The following is a 25,171-nucleotide window of genomic DNA, read 5'->3' on the forward strand; positions in this document are numbered from 1 at the left end:
GTTTTACAGCCTGGATAACAAATACAGGCAGACACAGGCAATGTATTCCTCAGTGCTGGGCTGTCTACTGCTAGCTGGAAATCTTTGGCCTTGTAATCTTTTCTGAACATTTCAAGGCTAGTGAATGTGAAAAGCTTTGTCAAGAATTTCCCACGAACTTGAATAATATAATCTCACAGAATGGGGGAATGCTGATACTGTTTGTATCAAAGCAGCCAGTACAAATAGTACCTCCTGCTACATCTTCATATGTGCTGACTTTATTGTTCTCAAATAAGCCCCTCCCCCATGTTGGTGCTGCGATAGAAACCCATGCCCAAGATCCGGAGCTCTACATTGGAGCCACGGCCTGGTTCTCAAACTGCTTCAACAACATTTTCAAGTTCCTACCATCCTGAGACCAAAATGTCTCTTTTCACTAACGTCCTTGAGAGAAAGGGATCGAATAATGAAAGTGTCTTGCAGAAGGGTATGGAGAGTGGTGGTTGAGCATGGGCTTTGGAGTCACCTGCCCATGGGATGCCTTGCTCATCCATCTACCAGCTGTGAAACCTTGGGTGCACAAAATTTGGTTTCTTTGCACAATCCCCGCCCCTTTCTGCATTGGTAAAATGAGGACAGAGGGATGTATGCCATCAGGTTGTTGTGAGGAGTGTATGTGATGATATGGGCAATGTTTTTTGAACAGTACCTGATACTGAATGAGGATGCTCATGTTTGGGCCAGACACACAGCTCAGTGCTAGAGCCCCGAGGCCTCAGATTCCACTCCCCAGCACTCTATGGGAATGGGGGAGGGGAGATGCTAATGTTCTCCAAACAGTCAAAATTTAAATCGAAGCAGGGTGTGGTTTCTCAAACCTACACAGTCTTCTCTCCAGAGACTGGGGCTAGCTAGAGAGCACATGGCTATCCTGGACTATACTGTGAGAGATTCTGTCCCAACAAGCAAAACGCCGTAACATAAAATAAGTTGAGAATAGGTGATATGCTTCCAAATAGCTAAAAACAAATAGCTTGAAGGTCTGTTTCTGAATGAATAAACTCCAGAGAAATTGGCCACAAAAATAAAATGATTGAGAAAACAAATTTTTTGATCATTTATTTATTTTTATTTTGTGTTTTGCCTGCTTGCATGTCTGTTGTGAGGGTGTCGAATCCCTCGGAACTGGAGTTACAGACAGTTGTGAGCTGTTATTGTGGGTGCTGGGAACTGAACTGAGATCCTTTGGAAGAGCAGTCAGTGCTCTTAGCCACTGAGCCATCTCTCCAGTTCCAAGAAAACAAATTCTATCCTGAAAAACTAATGAGTGGTTCACAATATGTTCTTATATGACAACGAATAAGGACCAGATGTCATATAACTAAGTTAATGTTTCCATTGACAACTGATTAGTATAAAATCTGGGGGTGAAATACTTACCTGGCATTGAAGCTCAATGCTCTTATTGTGTTTTAAGTCCTTAATTCCTTAATTCTTTCAGCACAAGGTCTCAGGCTTGTGGCTCCCAGGCTGGACTGGAGCTCGGGGCGCCTCAGGCTCAAGCTGGCAGACCCTCTTGCCTCTGCCACTCAGGTATCAGTATTACAAGCATGAACACAACCCCCAGCTCACCTATTTTGTTTTCCTCCCTACTACTCTCATGCTTAGTGCGGTGTAATCCAACAACATTTTAATTTAAGTCAAAGACTTATTGGCTGAGACGTTAATATAATGATTATCGAATCAAGTGGAGGAAGAAAACAGGCAAGCCCCCTTTTCTCTGGTATTCGAATCTCCGTGGTTTGAGAACACCAATGGCGACTGAACATACCACCGTGGTGTTTCAGCGTTAGCCGAGACAAGAGGCCTGGGTGTGTAACCTTCAGCATCAGACGCTCAGAGGGCAGGCACATTTCCAGTAACAGCTTCGTTTCCCCGCGTTCCCTGGGGAAAGAGGGCGGTGAGTTCTGCTGATGGCATCAGCTGACATCACTAGCTGGGATCATGGGGACGCTGGGCCCACCTCAGCAGTGGCCTGACTACACCAACCTTTGGGTTTCCCAGCTCCTGCCACGTGAGCCGACCTAATATGGCCAAGCTCAGGAGCAGCCCAGGAGCGCTTCCTTTCTCCTGCTAAAGGAGAGAAGGCTGGAACAAATGCTTAAAGTCAAACACAATCTGAAGAAAAGCAAATGGGGATTTGGGTTCGCGCCTGGCCAGATGCAAATCCCAGGGCTGCAGAAACTCCAACCTTGGGGTATCAATCATTGAATTAAAAAACAAAAAACAAAGCGTTTGCTCCCTCCCCCACTTCTTTCTTGCTGTCCCTGAACCTTCTTCAGCCCCGGGACAGACCCCAAAGCTCTTGTCCCCTTTAGGGACCTGAGGAACCCTGGGGGTGGGGTGGGCTGCTGGGAACCTGGTGGCGGAGCCTTTGGTCCTAGCAGCCTAGGGGGAGATGCTGCAAGGCGTGTCTGGGCTGTGCTCATGTGATGAAGGGAGGGAAAAACAAGGAGGGGGGAGGAGGCTACGAGGTGGCTTTTTTTTTTTTTTTCTTTTAAGGAGTTTGCCACGAGCGCGTCCCCTTCATTCGCAGTCCCGGCGCGTTCTCAGCAGGATCGCAGAGAGCCGGCGCTTCTCGTCCCTAGACCCTGTAGTCCTGGGAGCACGTCCCCTAGCCCCTCGGCGTCCCCACGGTCCCAGGAAGGCGGCTAGCCAGAGGGAGTAGGAGAGCCACTGAGCCATGGGCGCAGGCAGTTCTACCGAGCAGCGGAGCCCCGAGCAGCCGGCGGGGAGCGACACGCCAGGCGAGCTGGAGCTCAGTGGCCACGGGCCCGCAGCGGAAGAGCCGGGAGCAGGAGGAGAACCCGCCGACGCGGACCCCGCCACCAAGGTATGCTGCGGCCACCTGCCCGGGTGGGGCGGGATGGAGATGGGGCGTCCTGGCGATTTCCGCCTGCTACAACTTCCCGCCGGTGCAGCCCGCCTGCAAACTCGAGCGCAGCCCTTTGCAGGCTCTCGGGGTCTTTCGCACCGGGGCGGGGCTGGCATCTTTGTCGTGGGTCCCAAAGGGCGGCGACCTAGCCCTTCCGCAGCCATCAAATCTACCTCTGCCCGCCGCTTTCCAGCCTTTCCCCTCTCTTCCGGTGGGCTGGAAGCCCGGGGGATGGCCGGTGGAGCATCCGTAAGAACTGATCATGGCCGGGCATTTGAAGGCACCTCAACCCACCCAGATCCCGGGTCCCAAAGAGGAAAAGTCGGAACGTGCTTTGGAGCATTGCAAACCTGGGTCCTAGGTTCCCCACCCAGTATTTACCTTGACATCAGCTTCCACCCGGGCCACCGGGTTTGGTACCCAGAGTCCTGCCGCAGCGCCTGGGACACCGCCTAGCTGATGCAGTGAGTCTGTCTTCCAGACAGAGAGAACCCGAGCAGAAGCACCAATGGAGGGCTGGGCAAAGCTCCTGGCATCCTGTCTCCCTTTCTCACAGTTTGCTGCCTGCGGACTCAGCTGGATAAACAAACATTGGAGTTAGAAGTTCTCCACCGATGTAGGCAAAGGCTTAAGCGAGCGTTCCTTGCACTCTGTCTACTGAAAAGCTCTAGAAATACTGCATTTTACAGGCCTGCTTGGCTCGAGATGGGACTATTTAATCCGGAACACCACAGCCTCTACCTTTGTGTCTTATTCGTATTATTGCGTTTTATTCAGTTCTTTTTTCTTTTGTTGTTGTTCGGGGTTGCTAATTAATTTGCTTGTTTGTTTTGAGACAGGGTCTCACTCTAACCTAGGCTGGCTTGGAACTCACTACCTAGCCCTACTAGTGGCAATCCACCTGCCCCAGCCTTTTAAATGACTTCGCAGCCACGCCCGGCTGGCGGGATTGCCTTTTAGCTGTTTACCAGCACGTGGTGGTGAGCAAGACTTCACTCCAGGTGGATTTATGGTATTCTTACAGAAACCTGTGAACGACCAAACAACTTACAGAAAAATCAACCAATTGCTGAATTTGGGGATAAAGAGTAGTGAGGACCGGTATGAAAGTATCCGGAAGTGTAAACACCTTTCTGTGTAAAACAAAACATTGAGATCCAGGTAAATCTCACAGAGGTTGACACCTGATCGCCTTGACCTCTTTAGTTGTCCTAGCATAGTATATGTTCGCTGAGTGGCTGCTATTAACAGTTTCTATCTCCACTTTTTAACTCATCACTATTTGTAAAATCCAACGTCCTCACTGCCTGGTATATGTAGGTTTTCAAAAGACACCTCACCTTCTGCAGTAAGGTCTCCATCCTTTGGATGCCTCAATTACATTTTAATGTTTGGTAACTGTCTTTTTAAAGAATGAATGACTTATGAGAGAAAGAGTGCAGGTGTGTGCGTGATCTCTGTGTGTAGGGGAGGGGTAAATGTGCCATGTGCGAATGTGTGAAGGTCAGACAACAGCTCTGTGAAGTTGGCTCTCCCTCTACCTTTATGTGTGTTGTGGGGCTTGAACTCATGACGCCAGCCTTAAGAAGCAAGCACCTCCCCCAGCGACCATCTCATTACCCCATGCCAGGCTTTGATGACAACTGCAGTCAACACAGTTCTGGTTTTGAATACAGTAATTTTAAGGTATAATTGCTAAAAATTTGGAGACAGGAGACATTCCTTACCTGGGTTTTTATATGATGACTATAGTTTTATTGTCTGCTTACACTGAAATATGGACTTTATCCCCTTCTGAAAAAATTGCATTTGTATACTTAAAAATATTCCTTCCTTCTCCACCTTCCATACCCTCCTGAAACCTTCATCCCCCTTCTCCATCTTAGTCAACCACCATCTTGAAACATCCAAGTAGTCTCTTTTAAAAGATGACTTAAGTGGCATGAACAGCATCATTAATTTGTTGGCCAGTTTCCCAGTTATCAATTTGGAGATGGATCGATCCACTTGCATGTGCTTGTTGGAATATACTCAAGTTTAGAAAACCGAGACTTTCAATAGGATCTCAGAATTAAAAACGATTCAGCATCCCCAAATTCTACCCTTACTCTCTATCTTAAGCTCCAGTCCCTGACCTCCTAAGCGGACAGGTTCCATCTGCCTCTTGGCTCCCTAACCCCTTGGTCCGTTCCCTTCGGAGCCTATATTTGTGGGTTTAGGAGCTTTTTAACTAATGGACTTCACTTGTCTGCATGCTCTACAAGGCAAGGGGCTTATCTGGTTTTGCTAACAAACTGTCCCGTGTGGGGCATGGGACCTGGCATGAAGTGTAGAGACCTGGCAAGAGCTGATGGAGGGAAGGAAGGGATATTGGCCCTTGGGTTTTCATTGGTGAATGTCAGCTGTCCGCTTCTCCACTTTTAGCCTCGTTGTGATTAGCTTCATATACATCAGAAAGTGACTTAGACCAGTCTGCTTGCTAATTAGATGGAGCAAATGATTTAGGAAGAAACTCAGACCTAAAGTCTTGGATTTGTTCTTTAGAAATAGAGTGGCATGGCTGGGTGTGGAGGATCACATTTGCAATCCCAGCACTCAGAAGGCTGAGGCAGTAAGATAGATGTGACTTGTCTTTGAAGCCAGTCTGGGCTACATGAAACCTTGCTTTTTTGTTGTTGTTGTTGTTCAGATGAAGCATACACTGAGTTAATTTTGGGTTGTATCATGAACATAATCTTGATGGATGTGTAGACATTTAGGGAAGTTTTCTCTTTTACATAATGAAATCATTAAAGATTATTATCAGATTTTTTCTTTATTTAATGTCAAACATTTATATCATATGTGTTACATATTTTTAAATCAGTTAGTTTGGGTTTTGTTTGTTTTGTTTTTTAGACAAGGAGTCATTCTGTAGCCCAAGCTGTCCTAGAACTCAGCTATACAGCTCAGGCTGGCCTTGAACTTGATCTTCCTCCTGGGACTGAAATGACAGCTGGGAGCCACCACTCTGTTCAGTTTACTTTATTATATATATATATATATAATATATATATATATATATATATATAAATTTTAGATCAACATATAAAGAAATGGTTTTCCTTATGGCATCTGTGTATAGCCCAAATTTTATTCTTTATTGGATGCTAGAAAGTAAACTAGCTTTGGGCAGGATGCTCGAGATGTACACTAACAACGATCAACCGTTCCCATCCCTAGTTGCCAGTTAGTCCTAAGAGTCTCCAAAGGCAACTTCCTGATTGAACTCTGCCATGAGGTCAAATAGAGAGTTAAACTTGTTTCTCTGGATAGCCCTAGCTGCCCTGGACCTGGCTTTGTAGACCAGGCTGGCCTTGAACTCAAAGATCTACCTGCCTCAGCCTCCTGAGTACTAGAATTAAAAGTGTGTTCTGACACCACCCTGAACTTGTTTTTAAAGAAATGATTACATAGTGTGTGTGTGTGTGTGTGTGTGTGTGTGTGTGTGTGTGTGTATGTGTGTGTGTGTGTGTCCATCCGTCCGTGTGTCCGTGTCCGTCCCATGCAGGCCTGAAGTGGGCTTCAGATGCACTGGAGTTGTTTGCTCCCAGGTGTGGGTGCTGGGATCCATCTGGTCCTCTGACAGTAAGTACTCTCACTGAGCTGTAGCTTCCTCCTCCTCCTCTTGTTTTGGGGTTGAACTCAGCCCAAGAGAGTTAAACTTTTGATTACTCAAGTTTAACATTTGAATGCACTGTATCTTGGTTTTATCTATGATGCAGGGAGTCCCATAGTCTGTATTCATATGCAAATTCTAAGAGGAAATAAATGGCTCGGTCACTTGCCTGGTTTAAGACTTCATGGTTGCACCTGGGCGCCGGTGGTGCACGCCTTTAATCCCAGCACTTGGGAGGCAAAGGCTGGTGGAGCTCTGTGAGTTTGAGACCAGTCTGGTCTACAAGAGCTAGTTCCAGGACAGCCTCCAAAGCCACAGAGAAACTCTGTCTCAAAAAACAAACAAAAAACAAAACAAAACAAAAAAATAGACTTCATGGTTGCTCCTAGGGACAGTAGGGTAGTTGGCTTCTCATTTCCTCAGCTGTGTATTTATGAGGTCTGGTCTCTGCAAGTTTTTATTTATTCAGTTGCTGACAGACCATAGATGACTAATGGACTTCCATTGCTCTGGTAGATTTTGATTTCTGGAGCCAAATTGAGGGCCAAGTTTGGAAATCAGAATGTCTCTGAATTAACCTTTGTTTTTAAATAAGTGATTACATATTTACTTGTATATGGTGTGTGTGTGTGTGTGTGTGTGTGTGTGTGATGTAGTCCAGGCTGGCCCCAAGCTCACTATATAGAGGATGCTGTCCTTGAACCTCTGATTCAGCCTTCCTCCACTCCTGAGGAAAGCGGAGTTTTTGCATGTGTGTTACCTATATTCGAGCAGATTTTCCCCACGATGAGAGGTGCTGTTCTCTTACTAAATCAGAGACCAAACTCAGCAAGCTTTGTTATCACAGCCCTTGAGAGGCTGAAGCAGAGGACAGCAAGTTCAAGACCAGCCTGGGCAATGTATTGAGTTCCAGGTTAGCCTGGGATATAGAGTGAAACTGCCTCAAAGCCCTAAACAAACAACCACACAAACAAAAACATTGGCGATAGAGGTGTGAGACTTCAAGTCATTGAGGATTTCCAGAAGATGAAATTATTTGGCTTTATAGTTTGAGGTCAGTCTGAGCTATGAGAGTACTTGTCGTCCGAGTGTGAAGACCTGTGTTTGGGTCTTCCGGCACTCACATTAAAAGCTGGGTGTTGCAACCTGTGCCTGTAAGCCCAGTGCCAGCTCGCTGCTGCCCTGTCTAGCTCACAGCTGAGTGCTACTTGCTTAGACAGACCTGTCCCAAGGGACTAAGGCAGAAAGTAACAGAGCTGGCCACCTGTTGTCCTCTTCTGGTGTCTGCATAGCCTCAATTGAGCATAAGCACACATGATTTTTAAATATACAAATGTGTAATATATTTAGTTTAAGATCTCCATCAGCCCCACTGTGTATGCACGAGACAAGGTTCTCACTCTTGCCTAGGCTGGTATCCTGTCCTGGGGCTGAAGTGGCTCTTACCTCAGCTCCTAGCAGCTGGGGTTATAGGCATGCAGGATTGGGCTCCGTATTAGTAGGCTCTGTATGTGCTTCTAGAATTGGAATCCTCTCATAAAATGGAATCTTTGGCCAGATGAGCTGGATTGAAGATGACTAAAAAGAAGAAAAAGGGCTGAGGAAACCTGAGACGAAACCGAAAGTTCCTTATCTTGTAAAGATGCATGGAGAGGGGACACACTTAGACAACTCAAACTGTCCTGCTAGGTTTGGATTTGTTTGCTTGTTTGTTTGTTTGTTTGTTTGTTTGTTTTAAAGGCAGGGTCTCAGTGTAACCCAGACTCAAAACAGGCAATCTTTTGCCTCAGCCTCTTGAGTGGTGGGACAACTACAGATGAGCACCATCTCACAAACCTGGACTTGGCCATTGCCTATCTCTTTATCTTTTGATATCTTGCAGGTCAGATAATTTGGTTTCAGCTCAGTGGCCTGGAACTTCTTTGCAGGAGTCACTCCACTTGGCCCAGATCCCTTGGGCCCTCTGTTAAAATCCCTAGCTTCCTGTGAATTTTAGGATAATCAACACAAAAGAAATAGTACAACCGTGTTGAGGCCTGGGATGGTAGCTAAGGACACTGCCTGTTTTCATTGTCTTCTGTAAGTTTTAAAATATATTCAGGGTTTAGGGAACAGAATATCTGTGAAAGAAAAGGATCATGGGATATTATTCTCATCATTGACCTGTGTAGTTCTGTGTAGGCAGTCCTTTGTGAAGTGTGGGATTGGAGTATGTGGCATTTAGCATCTTGAGAAAATAGTTAATACCTATGTCTGCTGAAATCCTTGAACCCAATGTGTAGTTCTCTTACCCTAAACATTGAAAAATACTATAGTAGAAAGTAAACAGAGAGCTAGGAGAAGGACAGTTAATGTATTGAAGTATTGAGTGTCTTGTGTTTATACACAGGATTATTTATTTATTTATTTATTTTTCCGAGCAGGGTTTCTCAGTGTAATAGACCTAGCTGGAACTTTCTCTGTAGTCCAGCCTGACTTTGACTCACAGAAGTGTGTCACTACTGCCCATCAGGGATTCATTTTTCTTTCATATGTGTGTTTGTCTGAAGGTATGGTATGCGTATGACAAGTGTTCCTGGTGCCCATGGAGATCAGAAAAGGGCACCAGGTCCTGTAGAACTGGAGTTACAGATGTCTGTGAGCCACCATGGGGGTGTTGGGAACTGAACCTGGGTCCTATGGAAGAGCAGCTCTTAAGAGTTGAGCCGTCTTTTCTGCCCCTGTCCTTACTCTATTGCTGTTATGTGACTCACTGGATCTTGGGCCATTTTCCTGTTGATGCGTGCTGGCTAGAGGCTGAAAGGTCTGAACCTGTGATTGTTCTCGTTTTGTATTCATTAATGCTTTTCTTTTTCTTTGTTTTAGAGATAGGATTTTATCTCAAAGGCCAGATTGTCATCCTTGAAATCAATATGCATCCAGGTCTGTCCTTGGACTCCTGAGCCTTCTTTTTCTACCTCACAAGTGCTGGGATGGTAGGGTGTGTGTGTGTGTGTGTGTGTGTGTGTGTGTGTGTGTGTGTGTGTTTGAGATTGAGTCTTTCCATAGCCTAGGCTCCCAGGACCAGGGCCTGGATCCATGAAAGGTTGTCTCAGATTCTGATGGCTCCATGTGGGTACTGTGGCCTTATGGGAGGAGAGGAGCTGGCACCGCCTCTCCTATTCCCAGTGTTTAGGCTTAGATGACAACTCAGACTCACTGCTAAGGTTGGAACTTGTGTGGGTGGAGAGGAAGGTGTCAGATATCTAGAGAAGAAAATAGAGGAAATTATCCTCCTACGTAGTATGCTGTGGGTTTAGGTTCCTCCGAATGAGCCACGCTGGGCGGAGTCTGGTGCACTCAAGCCATGGCCACGTCAGGTGTTGCTATACAAACTATGTCTGGTGGAGTCAGATTAGATTACAAACCAAGTTAGGTGAAATCTTGTCTCAGAACAAAACAGAATGTCCCCTGTGCATTCTAGCCAGGTTCAAGTGATGCTTCTGGCTTAGCCTCCTACCCGTCTTGGGCCACATGTGAATTTATTTATCATGTATAGTGTTCTGCCTGCATGTATGCCTACAGGCAAGAAGAGGGCACCAGATCTCATTATAGATGGTTGTGAGCCACCATGTAGGTGCTGGGAATTGAACTCAGGACCTCTGGAAGAGCAGACTGTGCTCTTAACCTCTGAGCCATCTCTGCAGCCCGAGGGGAGACACTTTTACCTGTTAACTCAAGAGCGTCAAGGAGGGGTCATCTAGAGCAGGTGGGCTTCTGGGCATATCTGGAGGGTTGTCTTGATTGATGGGCAAAGATCCAACCTGAAGGTGAGGGGTACAATTCCTTGGTTTGAAGCCCCGGACTCAGTAATAGCAGAGTTAGCTGAGCTGCAGGCATGTGTTTCTCTTTGCTCTTGTCTGTGGATATAGCTGCTTCAAACTCCTTCTGTCTTGACTTTCCCTCAGTGATGGGCTGTAACCTGGGACAGAGATCAAATAATCCATTCTCTGCTCAGCTCCTTTTTGTCAAAGCATCTTGCCACAGCAACAGAAATGAAGCTAGGACATCATGTGACAGCAGTAATTTGGGGCTCAAAAGAAGGGTTTATAGGAGGGCATACCCCCAAGAGGCTGAGGCAGGAGGATTTGAGTTTGAGTCCAGTTGAGGCTATGTAACCAGTGCCTGTCACGAATATACAAATAAATAGGTGCCGGCTTCAGCAAACTAAGTAATGGCCAACACATCACAAGAGGCATCTACACTCAGCCACACACATCTCTGTGGGAGACTGGAAGTGGTGGGGCACTGAGGTCATCAGTAGGAGGGGACAATGCTGTGGAACCTGAAGGTGGTGGCTAACAAGAGATAGAGAGGGGAGGAAAACTGGACGGAAATGGAAGATAAAACTAAAGGCAGGGAGTTGGCCAGCTGCCAGAACACCACTTACCTTATCAAATCTTCTCCATCAGGAAATGGAGGTCCCTGAGGGTCGACCGCACCCCTTCTGTTTGCAGGTAGAAGAGGAGGTGTCTCAGGAATGACTCATCTTTTCTTTCAAAGAGTGTGTTTCTTTTGAGTGATGCCAATGTTTGGTGTCGGCTTTTTGGTTTGTGCTGAGGTCAAGGCGGCTAGTTTGCACTCTTGGTTTGTGTACCTGAGCCTGTGGCTGCTCACTGAGAAGATCACAGCTGTCAATTCATCACTCTTTAAAAAAATGTCCTGTTGTTTATTATTGTTGCTAGCGGGGGAGGGAGGCAGTTTGTGTGTGCTATGGCTTGTGTATGGCCAGAGGACAACTTTGAGGAGTTGGTTCTCTGCTTCCACCTTGTTTGAGAAAGTCTATTGTGTTTCTGTTGTGCTGTGTGTTCTAGCTGGCCCAGGAGCTTCCAGCCAATTCTCTCATTTCCCACCACCCATCTCACAGGGAGTGTTAGGGGGTTACAGTCCCAGAACCTAACTCAGGCTTACTTGGAAAGTGCTTCCCTTGAAGCCATTTCGCAGCTTGTCACTCTTTTTATTATTTTATTAATTTGTTTTTTAGAACAGGATTTCTCTGTGTAGTCCTAGCTGTCCTGGAATTCACTCTGGAGACCAAGCTGGCTTCGAACTCTGCCTCTCCTGAGTGTTGGGATTAAAGGTGTGCACCACCACCACCCCGCTACTCTTTTTATTTTAAGCACAGTTTCATTCTGTTCTCCAAGATGTCCTAAAACTTACTGTGTAGCCCAGGTTGACCTTAACATATGACAATCTTGATTCGGACTCCCAAAAATTAGAAGTGTGTGCCATCATATTGGCTGGACACTCCTTGATACTGGTAGCCCTTATTTAAAGTGTACTTTAAGCCGCACATGATGGCCCACACCTGTAATCTCAGCAGGGCTGAGGCGGCAGATGAACAAGTTCAAGGCTAGCCTGAGCTACATAGTAAGCCTGTCTCCTAAGGGGAGGGATGACAAAAAAAGGGAAGGTTGGTGAGATGGCTCCATCGGTAGTGTGCTTGCCATACAAGCATGAGGATGGCCTGAGCCGTATCCCCAGAATCCATGAGATGATATGTATCCACAGTCCCACCACTGGGGTGAGAGAGACAAGAGGAGCTTGCTGACTAACCTCTTCAGCCAAATGGGTGAGCGAGCTCCAGGTTTCAGGAAAGACCCTGGCTTGAGCAATAAGTTGGGGCATATGCCTTTAATCCCAGTAGAAACAGATCTCTGAGAGTTTAGGGTCAGCCTGGTCTATATAACCAGTTCCAGACCAGGGCGGGCTGGCTACACAATGAGACCCTGTCTCAACAAACAAATAATAACAATAGTAAGTAAAAGTTTGAGGCAGCAAGATTGCTTGATTTGTTAAGACACTGGCTGCCAAGCCTGGCCTGAGTTTGATCTCTCAAACCCCACATGGTAGAAGTAGAGAACTGACTCCAAGATATCCTTTGACTGCCACATGTGCACCATGCCATGGGTGTATGTACACACACACACACACACACACACACACACACACACACACAGATGCACCTAATAAGCCTTTTAAAAGAGCTGGGTGTTGTGGCACACCCTTTAAACCTAGCACTGGGGAGGCAGAGACAAGTGGAGCTCTGAGTTTGAGGCTGGTCTGGTCTACAGAGTGAGTTCCAGGGCAGCCAAGATGGTTACATAGAGAACCCTTGTCTCAAACACATACACAAAGCTTTCTAAAAGATGAGCAATTGCCGGTCATTGGTGGCGCATGCCTTTAATCCCAGCACTCGGGAGGAAGAGGCAGGCTGTGAGTTCGAGGCCAGCCTGGTCTACAGAGTGAGTTCTAGGACAGGCTCCAAAGCTACACAGAGAAACCCTGCCTCAAAAAAAAAAAAAAAAAAAAAAAAAAAAAAAAAAAAAAAAAAAGATGAGCAATTGAGGAAGGCCTGGCCTCCATACATACATTTGCACCTGCACCCATTCACATACATACATGAACAGGTGCTTCTTCATCGTGTCATGAAGTATATGTTGTCATTGCAATAGACAGAAGTGCTGTTCGCTCTGTAGTTCTTAACTTTTTATTTTTATTTTATTTTAAAATTTATTCGTTTTATTATTGTTGTTATTATTTTGAGACAGGATCTTAACTGTAGCTCTGGCTGTCCTGAAACTCACTATGTAGAACCGACTGGCCTTGTACTCACAGGGGTCATCCTATCTCTGCTTCCCAAGTGCTGGGATTAAAGGCATGCACCCCTATTCCCAGCTTCATTAATTTTTTAGATAAACCCTCAATCCTCCAGCCTCAGCAGTACTTACAGACGTGTACCATTATCCTTGGCTTTAATGGTTGCTAGATTTTATATGTGTGGCTCTTAGTGATCATTTAAACCCAGTCAGAAGTACGCCTTTTAAAAACTCTTATTGTTTGGAATTACTCTGCTGCACTGGGGGAGGTGTGAGCACTAACTAAATTCTGCAGAAAGTTCAGTGAGTGCTATCCCTGCTCTGAATTGTGATTGGTTAGACACTGCAGGGTTAATGGCAGGCGAGGTGGGGACAAGGTGGTCTCTAGATCACTGAGAACTGGCCACTTCTTGCTTGTTTCCATTTTTGAAGCAAAGTCTTACTTTACAGCCCAGGAAGGCCTTGAGCTCCTGCCTCAAGTTTCCCAAGAGGTGGGAATACTGGTGGGCACCATGGAGTCAGATTATAATCCACTTTTTACAATGAATTTTTAAAAATATTTAAAAATGTTTTATTTTTTATTTTTATGTGCATTGGTGTTTTGCCAGTGTGAGTGCCTGTGTAAGGGTATTGGGTCCCCAGGAACTGTAGTTACAGACAGATTTGAGCCACCATGTGGGCGATGGGAACCGAACCCCTTGGTACTATGGAAGAGCCATTGTTGCTCTTAACCACTGAGCCTTCTCTCATGATGGATTTTTTAATTGCTTCAGAAATAACATGGACAAGCAAATCAGTATTTAGAGTTGAGCTCCAATATGTTATAACTGCGGATATTTAAATGAAAATTTGTAATCTCTCTGCTGTGTGTTGTAGAAAATAAGCCACTCAAGCCATAGGGAATGTTAGAAATTTTTGTTAAATTCTTTCTTATTATAACAATTTCTCCCAGTCTTGACACAAGCACGTATAGAAAATTGAAGCAAAAAATACTGGACTGTAATGGGAATAAAACCCAGATTGATCAATTTACACACACACACACACACACACACACACACACACACACACACACCCTTTATTGAAAAACCTCAAGGGTTAAAATTTACTTGAAAAATTCAGTAATCTTAGTTAAGTCTTCTGTTTTGTTTATAATAAAGTTAAACTTGTTTGCTTTTATCATCATGAAAACTAGTAATTCTTTTAGTACTAAGAATGCTTAAAATCTACTTTTTTTTTTTTTTTAGTTGTTGCTCTATGTGGAGATTTTGTGGTGACTGAGACCCAGTGGTAGTATCTAGACTGTAACAGTGACAGATTTCACATCGGGTCCCTCAAGACATGGAGGAATGTAAAGAATGCTTCAGTATTCAGGGAAGTAGGTCATGGTTTAAAGTATTACATTGGCCAGAGTAAGCTTTCTTGGGCAGTCTCTGAGCCCTGGAACCCAGCTGATTCCTTTCCCAGAATGCTTCAGTCTTAAGCAAATTCGGTAACAGAATGAACTTCCCGGCCTCTGGAGAGCTGGATTCAACGTTCCAGATTCATTGCTCAAGCTTGCATCTGCAAGAAAAATCGTATGTGGGACTGATACTTTTTTTTTTTTTTTTTAACTGCGTGATCCTGAAATAGACTAATAGGCAGGGGCTGGAGAGATCGCTTTGTGCTTAAGAGCACCTCCTGCTCTTGCAGAGGACCGACCTGAGTCTGGTTCCCAGTACCCACAGCCGAGACTCAGAATTGCCCATAACTCCAGCTCCAGGGAATCTGATCTCTTCTTCTGGCCTCTTTGGGAACCCACACACACATGGCATACGCTCTCATAGACACACGCTACACACATATATTAAAATAAAGTATTAAAAGTAATAGATGAGCTGGGCGGTGGTGGCGCACGCCTTTAGTCCCAGCAATTGGGAGGCAGAGGTAGGTGGATCTCTGAGTTCGAGACCAGCTTGGTCTACAAGAACTAGTTCCAGGACAGCCTCCAAAGCCACAGAGAAACCCTGTCTTGAAACCACCACCACCACCACCACCCACCTCCCCACCACCACCCGCACCCCCCACCAAAAAAAAAAGTAATAGGTGAGAGGAGGGGAGGGGGAAAAAAAGAGAGGGCTAAGTACGTTTAGCAAGAAGAGTCAGACTTGGGGATTTGGGGTGTTGGGGATACAGCTCAGTTGGTACAGTATTTACCCACCACACATGGCCCTGGGTTCAATCTATAGCATGGTTCTGTTGTCTAAGCACTTGGAGGTGGAGGCAGAAGGAACAGAAATTCAAGGTCATCTTCTGTATAGAGTAAGCTACCGTGGGTCACAGGAGACCTTATCTGAAAACAAACAAATGAAATGAACTGAGGATCCTTTCTGGAAATGTTGGTTACTGCTGGGAACTCAACTTGAGTTCCAGTAGAATTACAGATGACTGTGGTACCCAGAGTCTTTGGAGGACTTGAGCGCAGGGAAACTGCACTTTGCCCAGAACTGTGCATTAGTGCTAAAGGTCCAATGTGATAGGACATAGCATCATAGGGTTCAGATGCAGTGGTCTGCAGGAAGCACACTCAATGGTGCAGCTTGGAAGAATGAGAGAGACACAGCTTAGTCAAGAGGTCAGAAGGAGCCAGGCTGTGGTCACCTTGAGCAAGTCGTTGTCCAGAAAAAAATGGGATAGGGACAAGAGTGGGGAGAGTACCTGCCTAGTATTGGTGAAGCCCTGGGTTCAATCCTTAACACCAAGTGTGGTGGCACACACCTGTAATAATGGTGCTAAGAGGTCCAGGTAGAATCAAAAGTTCAAAGTTATCCTTAGTTACATCTCCGGTTTCTAGGCCAGCCTGGAATACATGAGACTGCGTCTGAAGAGGAAAAAAATAAGTTGGGTTAGCACTGTTTTCTTTCTTTCAACTACAGAACTTCATATGTTTTCTAAATTTGAGGGTGGAGCCAATGAGGTGGCATCCGTGGGTTAATACACTTGCCACCATCCTCATGACCTGAGTTCGTTCTAAAGGATCCACATGGTGGAAGGAGAGAACTAACTGACTTCCCTGCTCTGGCCTCTGAAGGAATACTGTGGTATGTTCACACACACACACACACACACACACACACACACACACACACACACACACACACACACACACACAATTTGGGAGACAAGGTCTCCCTGGGTAGCTCACACTGGACTCACACTCCTACTGCCTCGACCTCCCGGTTGCTGGGATTGCAGGCTCTCCCTCCATGTCCTACTCTCAGCTCTGAATCTGAAACTGGAAGAATTTTGAAATGTTACGTATATTTCCTCTTTGAGTGGAGGAGGGGAGGGTGGATTCCACTTCATGTAAAAGTTTTCTTCAGGCTTTGTGGGGTGCTGTATTCAAACACCAAGGAAGCTGAGGCAGGAGGATTGAAAGTTCATATATTACTATTAAAATTTTTATTTATTGCCAGGCACTGTGGGTACACCTCTAAACCCAGCACTTGGGACACAGAGGTGGGAGGGTCTCCACGTTTGAGGCCAACCTGGCCTACAAAGCAAGTTCTTTGCCAGCCAGGGCTACACAGTGAGACCCTGGTTCAAAAAACAGAACAAAAGAATGTGGTGCATATGCGATGTGTGTGAGTGAGTGGGAGATGCCCTAGTAAGTGTGGGAGTTAGGGGGCAACTTCATGGAATCTGAATGAAAAAATGTGGACATGACTGCTCCAAGATGTATGGTTGAGGAGGTCTGTTGTGGGTATGAGGGAGAAAACAGCTAGAGGTATATGGAATGCTCCAAAGTGAACTGGGCCATGGGTGTGTATGGGGGAGGGAGGGGACAAGAAAGGAGAGAGCAGGCGAGGGGAACAAGTCGCCAAGTGGCCAAAATCGCGTATGTTTTACCCGAAGGGGAAGCTAAGAGAAGGGAAGAGCAAGCCCAGCCCCTGACTTACCGTAGAGGGCGGGGCGAGAAGTGCTGGGAGGAGCCACAGGTACTGAGTGTTGCTGGGAGAACTGGGAGGAGCCACAGTACCAAGGCATGCTGGGAGAGCTAGCCCGCATTTGTTTTGATATGTTAATAGTCACCTCAGTCATTTCTCCCAGGTTTCCTTAGCTAGTACCAGAGTCTGTTCTTTTGCCTTTCTGTGGGTTCTGGGGATTGAACTCAGGCTGCCAAGTGTGCGTGGCAATCGCCTTTAGCCACTTAGGCATCTTGCTCCTCTACCGTTTATTTTTATCATTAATGCCTTAAGTTTATTTTTTGTGGTGCTGGGGATCAAACCTAGACCCTATGCCTGTTTTGAACAGGCTTTCCCTGCTGGGTCTTGATCCTCCTGTTTCAGCCTCCCTAGTGCTGAGTTTATACGCTAGGAGCACCCTGCCAAGCCTCTTTTTCTTATCTCCTTAACTGCATTCAGATGTGGAGATAGTGGACAGGGAGGGGCCCATAGGAGATAAAGCAGAAAACTGAGCCAATGAAAGGAATGCTTTCGAAAATTCCAGATCCCATGCCCTTTAGGTCGACCTTATTGTTCAAAGACTCCAGTAAACTTGCTGCAGGTTTCACTTGACTTTCAGGCTGAAATAACAACTGTTTGTAGACTTAATTTCAAGCGGAGCCAAAGGTCCTGTTTCAAGCTGCCTTAAGCCTGCGCACTCTCCCTTGACCGTGTTTTCCGAGACAATTGGACTACTGTGGAGTTTAAAAAAAAAAACAACTAAATTACTATGTTCCTCAAACCCTCCCCTGATCATGCAGTGGATGCTAGAGATTCTGTGCCTGTGTGTGAACTGGAAGGAAGAGCAAGGGAAGGTCAGTCTGCCTGCTTGAATGGAGTTGCAAATTCCTCCGCTGGCAAACTCCAGTACAGGGAAATGTCAACCGCTTGTTGCTTTTTATGGTCATGAAGAAGGAAGATCTCCAAAGCCTTGGTTCCTTTGCTGGGAGCGGACCAGCTGGTTTATTTCAGCTTCAGATAAGAGCTTGCAAGGACCCTGGTGTATTTCTGCCTTGAGTCTGATCACCGAAAGCTTTATAGTTTGATTACTAGAGAAGAATCACCAAAAGCTTTATAGTTTGATTACTAGACAAGAAAATAACCCCAGCTTTTAGGAAAGTTATTCATGTAGCCCAGGTTGGGTTTACACTTGCTTTGTGGAGGACAGAAGATGAACTTCTTGCCCTACTGTCTCTATCTCCCAAGTCCTGGGATCATACTTGTATGCAGCTCTGGGGACTGAAAGGGCTTCACTCATGTTAGGCAAGCTCTCCTGATTGGGCAGTGTTAGCTACTCTATTCCTCCTCCTCATTAACTTATTATTGTGTGTGAGTCTCTTCTTTCCAGTCCGAGGGTTCCAGGGATTGAACTCAGGCTGGTAGACTTGGCAGCAAACACCTTACCTTACCCACCTTCTCCCCCTGTTTGTTTTCACTTTTTGTTTCTTTTTTTAAATTTTTTTTATTTTTTGAGACAGGGTCTCTCTATGGCTTTGGAGGCTGTCCTGGAACTAGCTCTTGAAGACCAGGTTGTTCTCGAACTCACAGAGATCCACCTGCCTCTGCCTCCCAAGTGCTGGGACTAAAGTCGTTCGCCACCATCGCCCGGCTTCACTTTTTGTTTCTTTGAGACAGTGTTGGGCTATGTAATTTCAGGGTGAGCTCCAATTTGCAATCCTCCTCCTCCTCATCTCCTCATCTTCCCAACTGCTGGGATGATGCGTGCACCCTACTAGGTCTAGCTAAAGATGATATCTAACATCAGTGTGTGTCCAACAAATGCCGGGCTGGATTACATCATTGACAATAAGACATATACTTTCCTGGTCTTACAGTCTTGAGTTTATTTTTTCAGAACCTCCTAAGTCTCCAGCACCGAGCCACACTCTTTATCCCTTGACTTGGTATTTAGATAGGACGGTTTCCAGATTGGAATGTTGCTCTGCAGAGAATTGTATTCATGGTTGAGGAGGTCAGTGAGGTGGGTGTGAGGTTTTTTATGAGTTAAAGACGCTTCTTACCAAGTACAGTTGTCAGTCATTTTAATTTTTATATATAATTTTTTTTTGTGAGACAGGGTCCAGCCATTTAGCTGGGGCTGGCCATGAATTTCATCCTCTTTGCTGCGGTATTACAGGCATGTCCCATCACACCAGCTTCAGTTTTGCTTTTTCTTCTTACATAATTCTTGGTAAGTGTGTTCACATGTGCATGTACAGTGTGGTGTCTGTGGTGGGGCGATGCACATTCACATAGAAGCCAGAGATCAACATGGGGTATCTGACTCAGTCAATCACCATTTAAAAAAAATAGTTGTTAATGTTTGAATTATGTGTACATGTGTGTGGGTGTGTGCATGTGAGCACTGGTGCTCTTGGAGACCAGAGGCATTACAAGCTCTTAACTTGTGAGCCGTATTGCCAGCTTATCCCCTTAATTTTGTAGACAAGACTCTTACTGAACCTGGAGCTCGCTGATTGGCCTGATTGGCTGGTCCACAAACCCCAGGGATCCTCCTGTCTCTATTTCCCAGCACTGGGCATGTTGCTATATTGTCTGGATCTCCCCAGCCCTTTCTTTTTCTTTCCTTCCTTCTTTCCTTCCTTCTTTCCTTCCTTCCTTCCTTCCTTCCTTCCTTCCTTCCTTCCTTCCTTCCTTCCTTCCTTTTATCATGATTGGTAAGTATGTTTGTTTGCATGTATGTGAGTGCACATTTATATACATGCATATGTAGGGGTCCTCCTGTCTCCATCCATCCCATCCATTGGTGGGGTTACAGACATGCACCCTGTGCTCAGCTTTCCTGTAGGTGCTGGGGATTCGAACTCAGGGCTTCATGAATACACAGCAAGCACATTACCTATGGAGTAAGTCATCCCCACCGCCCCTATGGGAATTTTTTAACTCACAGTGCTGATGCCAATAACCATTGTTGCAGATGTTTTGTTGGAGTCAGAAATGAGTCAAAATTTTATATTCATTCTCCAAGAATTTTCCTTATAATTGACATTGTCACTAGCAATTGAGTGCCTGCTTACAGTTTTGCATCGTGCTTTAGTGGAACCAAGAAAGCATGGCTTATTAAACTCTCTGCTAAACCAGCCACTCACAGGGAAAGGATGGTGGCTATTCTAGCCCTGGAGGGATTCAGATCCTTTAGTTCTGGACTCCTCTCAGCGACTGAATGGATGGGAGATCTCCCCGTGGGCAGAGACTTAACAGCTCAGCTTGGAAGAGAAGCCATCGGAACTCAGGATAGCTCAAGTGTACACTGGGAAAGCCAGACTCCAGGAAACTTACCATGTATTTCCCATTGTTCCCCAAGGAAGTCATTGATTGTCATAGTACAGTCACATGCTTTTGTGAAAGATGAAGGGAGCTCATTGATGTCTTTTTTTCCTTTTATTGATTTACCTATTTAATCAGAATGCAAGAGGGCTGTCTTTTAAGAGTCCCCTTTGTACTATGATATAGGAAGTCTGAGCATTGCTCTGAGTCACTGAAAGAAAACAAGCAAGCCTAGAAAGAAGCCACAGGCTGGGCAGTAGTGGTACACGCCTTTATTCCCAGCTAGTTTCAGACTGCCAGGGATATACAATGAAACCCTGTCTAAAAAAACCAAAAAAAAAGAAGAAAAAAAAGGCTCCTTCTGTTTCTAGGGGCATCAGTTCTTAACCTGGGGGTCAAAAGACCCTTTCACAGAGGTCATCTAAGACTATCTGAAAACACAGATACTTACATTATGATTCACAACAGTAGCAAAATTATAGTTATGAAGTAGTAATGAAAATGCTTTTATGGTTGGGGGTCACCACAACATGAGGGTTGTGGGTACTTTTGTGTCAATTTAAAGGTAGATGGGTCCTGGGCCTGGGAGATAGCTCAGCTAGAAAGGGGTATGTTTCCAAGCCTGACCCTGACCTGAGTTCAGTCCTCTTACCCCACAGCCTGGAAAGAGAGAACTAGTTCTTGCAAATTGTTCTCTGACCCTGTCATGGCACATGCACACACACTAAATAAATAAACAAACAGACATAATTAAGATAGGTTCTTTACTACCAGCTTCCATATATAATAGAGAGAGAATGGACAGTTGATGGATGAGGCAGAAAGAAATGGTTGTCACTTACAAATGCGGCTTAGGCTGGACGACTTTAGTAAGCAATATGTATGTTTTCGTTTACTAGCAAGCCTGTGCCAGGTAAGGCATTGACTAGAATCCCAGCACTTAGCAGAAAAGGGCAGGAGGCTGAAGAACCCTGGACTGCATGAGCACTTGTCTCTGGCTAACCCTCATACTCAACTGAACTCCATCCTTAGCTTCCACCTTTCAAATGATGAAATTAACAGGGGCCTGGCTTCTTCTTGTTTATCAAGATAAAGTCTTATGATGTAGTTCATTCTCAGTGGGAACCCTGCCTTAGCCTCTGAAGGCTGGGGTTACAGGTGATATTAAACAACAGCACAAATGTTAATATTCCATTAAATCCATTCTCAGCACTCAGGGTTGTGTGTGCGTGCATGCGTGTGAGCAGGCATGAGTGCACATCCTTGTGTTCTAGAAGGAAGGAGATCTTACTCTACTGTAAGGGAGATGATAAAATTTACCCATCTTCTCTTTGGTGTTCAGAGAGGAAAATGCATCACAAAAGAGTACTTGAATTTCATGGCTTTATTTCACACTCCGTTTTGGAGCTCCTTGCTTGCGTCTGTTATAACTATGTGTAGACTTACAATGTAGAAGCCAAGAGCAGTTTGTTACTAGAGTCACCACATCATAAATAGAAGTAGAGAGGTTTCTGGAAGGCTCCCTGCAGTAATGGCGTTGAAGTTAGCAGGAGGAAGTGACGAGTGACTGAGATGAGAATGACCAGGTCAAAATGTCCTTCAAGCTAAGCATGGTGCCACATGGCCTGGAATCCCAGCAACCAGAGGCAAAGGCAGTAGGATCTTGGGTTTTAGGCCAGCCTGTGTTACCTAGTGAGTTCTGGGCTAGCCTGAGTACAGAGTGAGATCCTGCTTCAAAAATCAAAGCAAAGGTATTGCTTGTCACAATACACCTCTTCTTGGAGCTAAATGGATAGAGCGCTTACCTAGCATGCATGGAGGCCTGACTCTGATCTTCAGTAATCTACAGACTCAGTGTGGTGGTTCACATCTGTATGGGAAGCAGAGGGGCAGAATCAGGAGTTCAAGGTCCCCTGCTACATCATGAATTCTGGGCAAGCCTGGGCTATGTGAGACCCTGCCTCAAAAATAAGCAACAAAAAGCTTGCCTTATCCCTTTCAAACATTTCTTGTATAAAAGTAATTAGCTGGAGATTTGCTCATGAACCACATCCCACCCATGCTGCCTCAGTGGCTTCCCAAGTCCCACCCTGACCCTCCTTCCTGTCCCGCAGGCACTCAGTGTTCAAGTGTTGTAGATTATATTCTCAGCTACTGTCTTAGCAGACATTATCTTTTTAAGGGGCAGATAAAGAATGAATCTCATGTATTTTCTGATCCTGAAGAACCTGGGCGAGGTTCAATGGGGTAGACCTTTGTGTTCCTTTTGGTGATTAACCTGGGGTCAGTTGATTTGCACACAACTCTCTGGCCTAAGGGGAAAATGCAGTCTAAGTAGTGAAACAGAAGAGAGACAGTAAAACAGGTGAAAGTAAATCATAAACCAAAAGTGAAAACTTGCTTTTATTTTTTTATATATGGAGCCTTAGGTATGTTAGGCAAGTGTTCCTACCCCCTTAAAAAAAAACAAAAACAAAACAAAACTACAAAATAATGCATTGTCAGCATATAGATACCACTACAAAGAAGAAGGGTCTCCGTGCCCACTTGATTTTTTTTTTAACCTTCCCTTCCTCCTTTCCTCTTCTTTTCCCTACTTCTACCCTCCATCCCTCCCTCCCACTCTCTTGTCTGTGAGATAGCATCTCTCTATGTAGCCTGAACTCCCTATGTAGACCAGGCTACTCAGACTCAGAGATCTGCCTCCTGAGTGCTGGAATTAAAGGCCTGTGCCACCACACCTCAGCTCTCTGTTAGGACGGGATCTTCTGCATCTCTCAGGGTAGCCCTGAATTTGCTATGTTGCTAAGGCTAACCTTGAGTGTCTGTATGTCTCTCTGTATCTCCCGTGTACCTCAATGCCATGCTAAGGCTTTCAATATATACATATATTTGCTCTTGAATTTTCAGCATTTTACATACCAGATATTTACCCAGTACATTCTTTTAGCCTTTGTTTTTCACTCATTAGTGTATCTTGAACTCTCTCTGGCTCAGAATATATGTGTGTGTGTGTGTGTGTGTGTGTGTGTGTGTGTGTGTGTGTGTGTGTATTCATATATACTTAACACACAAACATCTAGCTAAAAGTATAATGGCCATCTGTTTAGTGACATAAATATTCTTTATATATACTGATTGCAATTTAGCGCAATACCATTGTTTTGTTATTACAAATGCTAAAATGAACAACCCTCTCCATGCAGTATGAATACAACATTTATATACAAAATGCAAGTTATATACAAAAGATTCATTAAGCTTCAGCAGGTGTGTGCTTCTGTAAGTCTAGTGTCTATCTGAAAGGATCACTTGGTCATTTCATAGTTTTAATACAGTAAATTTCTTCCAAATTGACTCATTAAATGAGGAACAATTTAGGTCCCAGAATAAGCTGAATGCCTTCAGCATCCTGGGTCTCTCAGCACAGACTATATGGAAAAATGTGGAACACTTTGCAAATTTGAGTATCATCCATGCATAGGGCCTGTGCTAATCTCTGCTCCATCCCATCTTTAGCAGTACGATGCCAAAAATATGGTAACAGCCATGCTTTCTTTATAAGATAATAACAGGCCCCCGCCCATTTTGGCAATCAATCGATAAGCATATGGAATTTCTCTGAGCTGTAATTAGCTTGGAAGAGTCTCAATTTGCTTTCATTTCTAGAATACTCATTTCTTATATTTCTGTGTGATTTAACAAGCACATTAGTGTTAACCAGGCCCTCTTTATTTGCTAGTGAGAGCACTGGCAGCTGCTTGCTATTCTGCAGGAAGTGGCTTTGTCTTGGTTCCTTCCTTCTGGTGTTTCCTTAGCCTAAGCTACTGGGCCTCATGGCATAGTGGGGAGAAAGGGCATATATGCTGGGGAAGTGAAGGTGTAGGCTGAGACCTCAATTATGCCATTTCCTAGGGGGCGTGGCCGAGCTTGTGTGTTCCTCTAGAGGCTGGACGGAAAGTCACTAGAGTGTTTTAACAAGCTGTGCTGGTTTTTGTTTTGATGCATGAATGAGCATTCTGCATTTACTCCAGCATCACATGAGTTCTGTTTGCTTTGACAGGTGAAGGACAGATGCCTTAGCATTGGTTTGGTTTCAACATTTCTTTAGGTCATAGAACAATTCCATATGTAATTCAGTAATTTCATTTGGTGAGCCGCACATTTATTGCCCACTTTGTTCTTGTGTGTTATATTATCTGCTTGAAAAGTAGCTCAAGCTGGACATAGTGTTGCACACCTATGTGTTCCCATCATGCATTGGGAAGTAAAGGCAGGAGGAGGATCAGGAGTTCAAGGTTATCTTCAGCTATATAACAAGTTCAAGGCCAGCCTGAGAGATAAGAGACCCCATCCAAAAGAAAACAAAAAAACAAAAAACCCTCATACTTTATATGTCCCTATTTAAAAATTATTTTTGCTGGGCAGTGGAGGCACATGCCTTTAATCCCAGCATTTGGGTGGCAGAAGCAGGTGGATCTCTGTGAGTTCCAGGCCAGCCTGGTCTACAGAGCGAGTTCCAGGATGGGCTCCAAAGCTACAAAGAAACCCTGTCTTGAAAAACATAAACAATGAAAAAATAATACCTGAAGTAGGGATAAAGGTGGCTGCATAATACTGGTATTCGGAGCAGCACGGAGCTGGCTTCTTCGCAAAGAACCCCCGACAACCTTGCTGGGTGGTAGAG

At 45.1% G+C, this 25,171-nt stretch overlaps 1 protein-coding gene across 1 annotated transcript in view; it reads left to right on the forward strand.

Annotated features, from left to right (window-relative positions):
- Nucleotides 1-2,539: 2,539 nt before the first annotated feature.
- The window catches only part of LOC118237741 (A-kinase anchor protein 12-like), a 42,693-nt gene continuing 20,061 nt past the window's right edge, over nt 2,540-25,171 (forward strand). Inside the window, exon 1 of the mRNA XM_035438767.1 lies at nt 2,540-2,875. Coding sequence (XP_035294658.1) covers nt 2,726-2,875 — 150 coding nt within the window. The 5' untranslated portion in view covers nt 2,540-2,725. The remainder of the gene's footprint in view (nt 2,876-25,171) is intronic.

This window comes from Cricetulus griseus, chromosome 2 (genome assembly GCF_003668045.3).
Source record: "Cricetulus griseus strain 17A/GY chromosome 2, alternate assembly CriGri-PICRH-1.0, whole genome shotgun sequence".
Taxonomy (NCBI): Eukaryota; Metazoa; Chordata; class Mammalia; order Rodentia; family Cricetidae; genus Cricetulus; species Cricetulus griseus.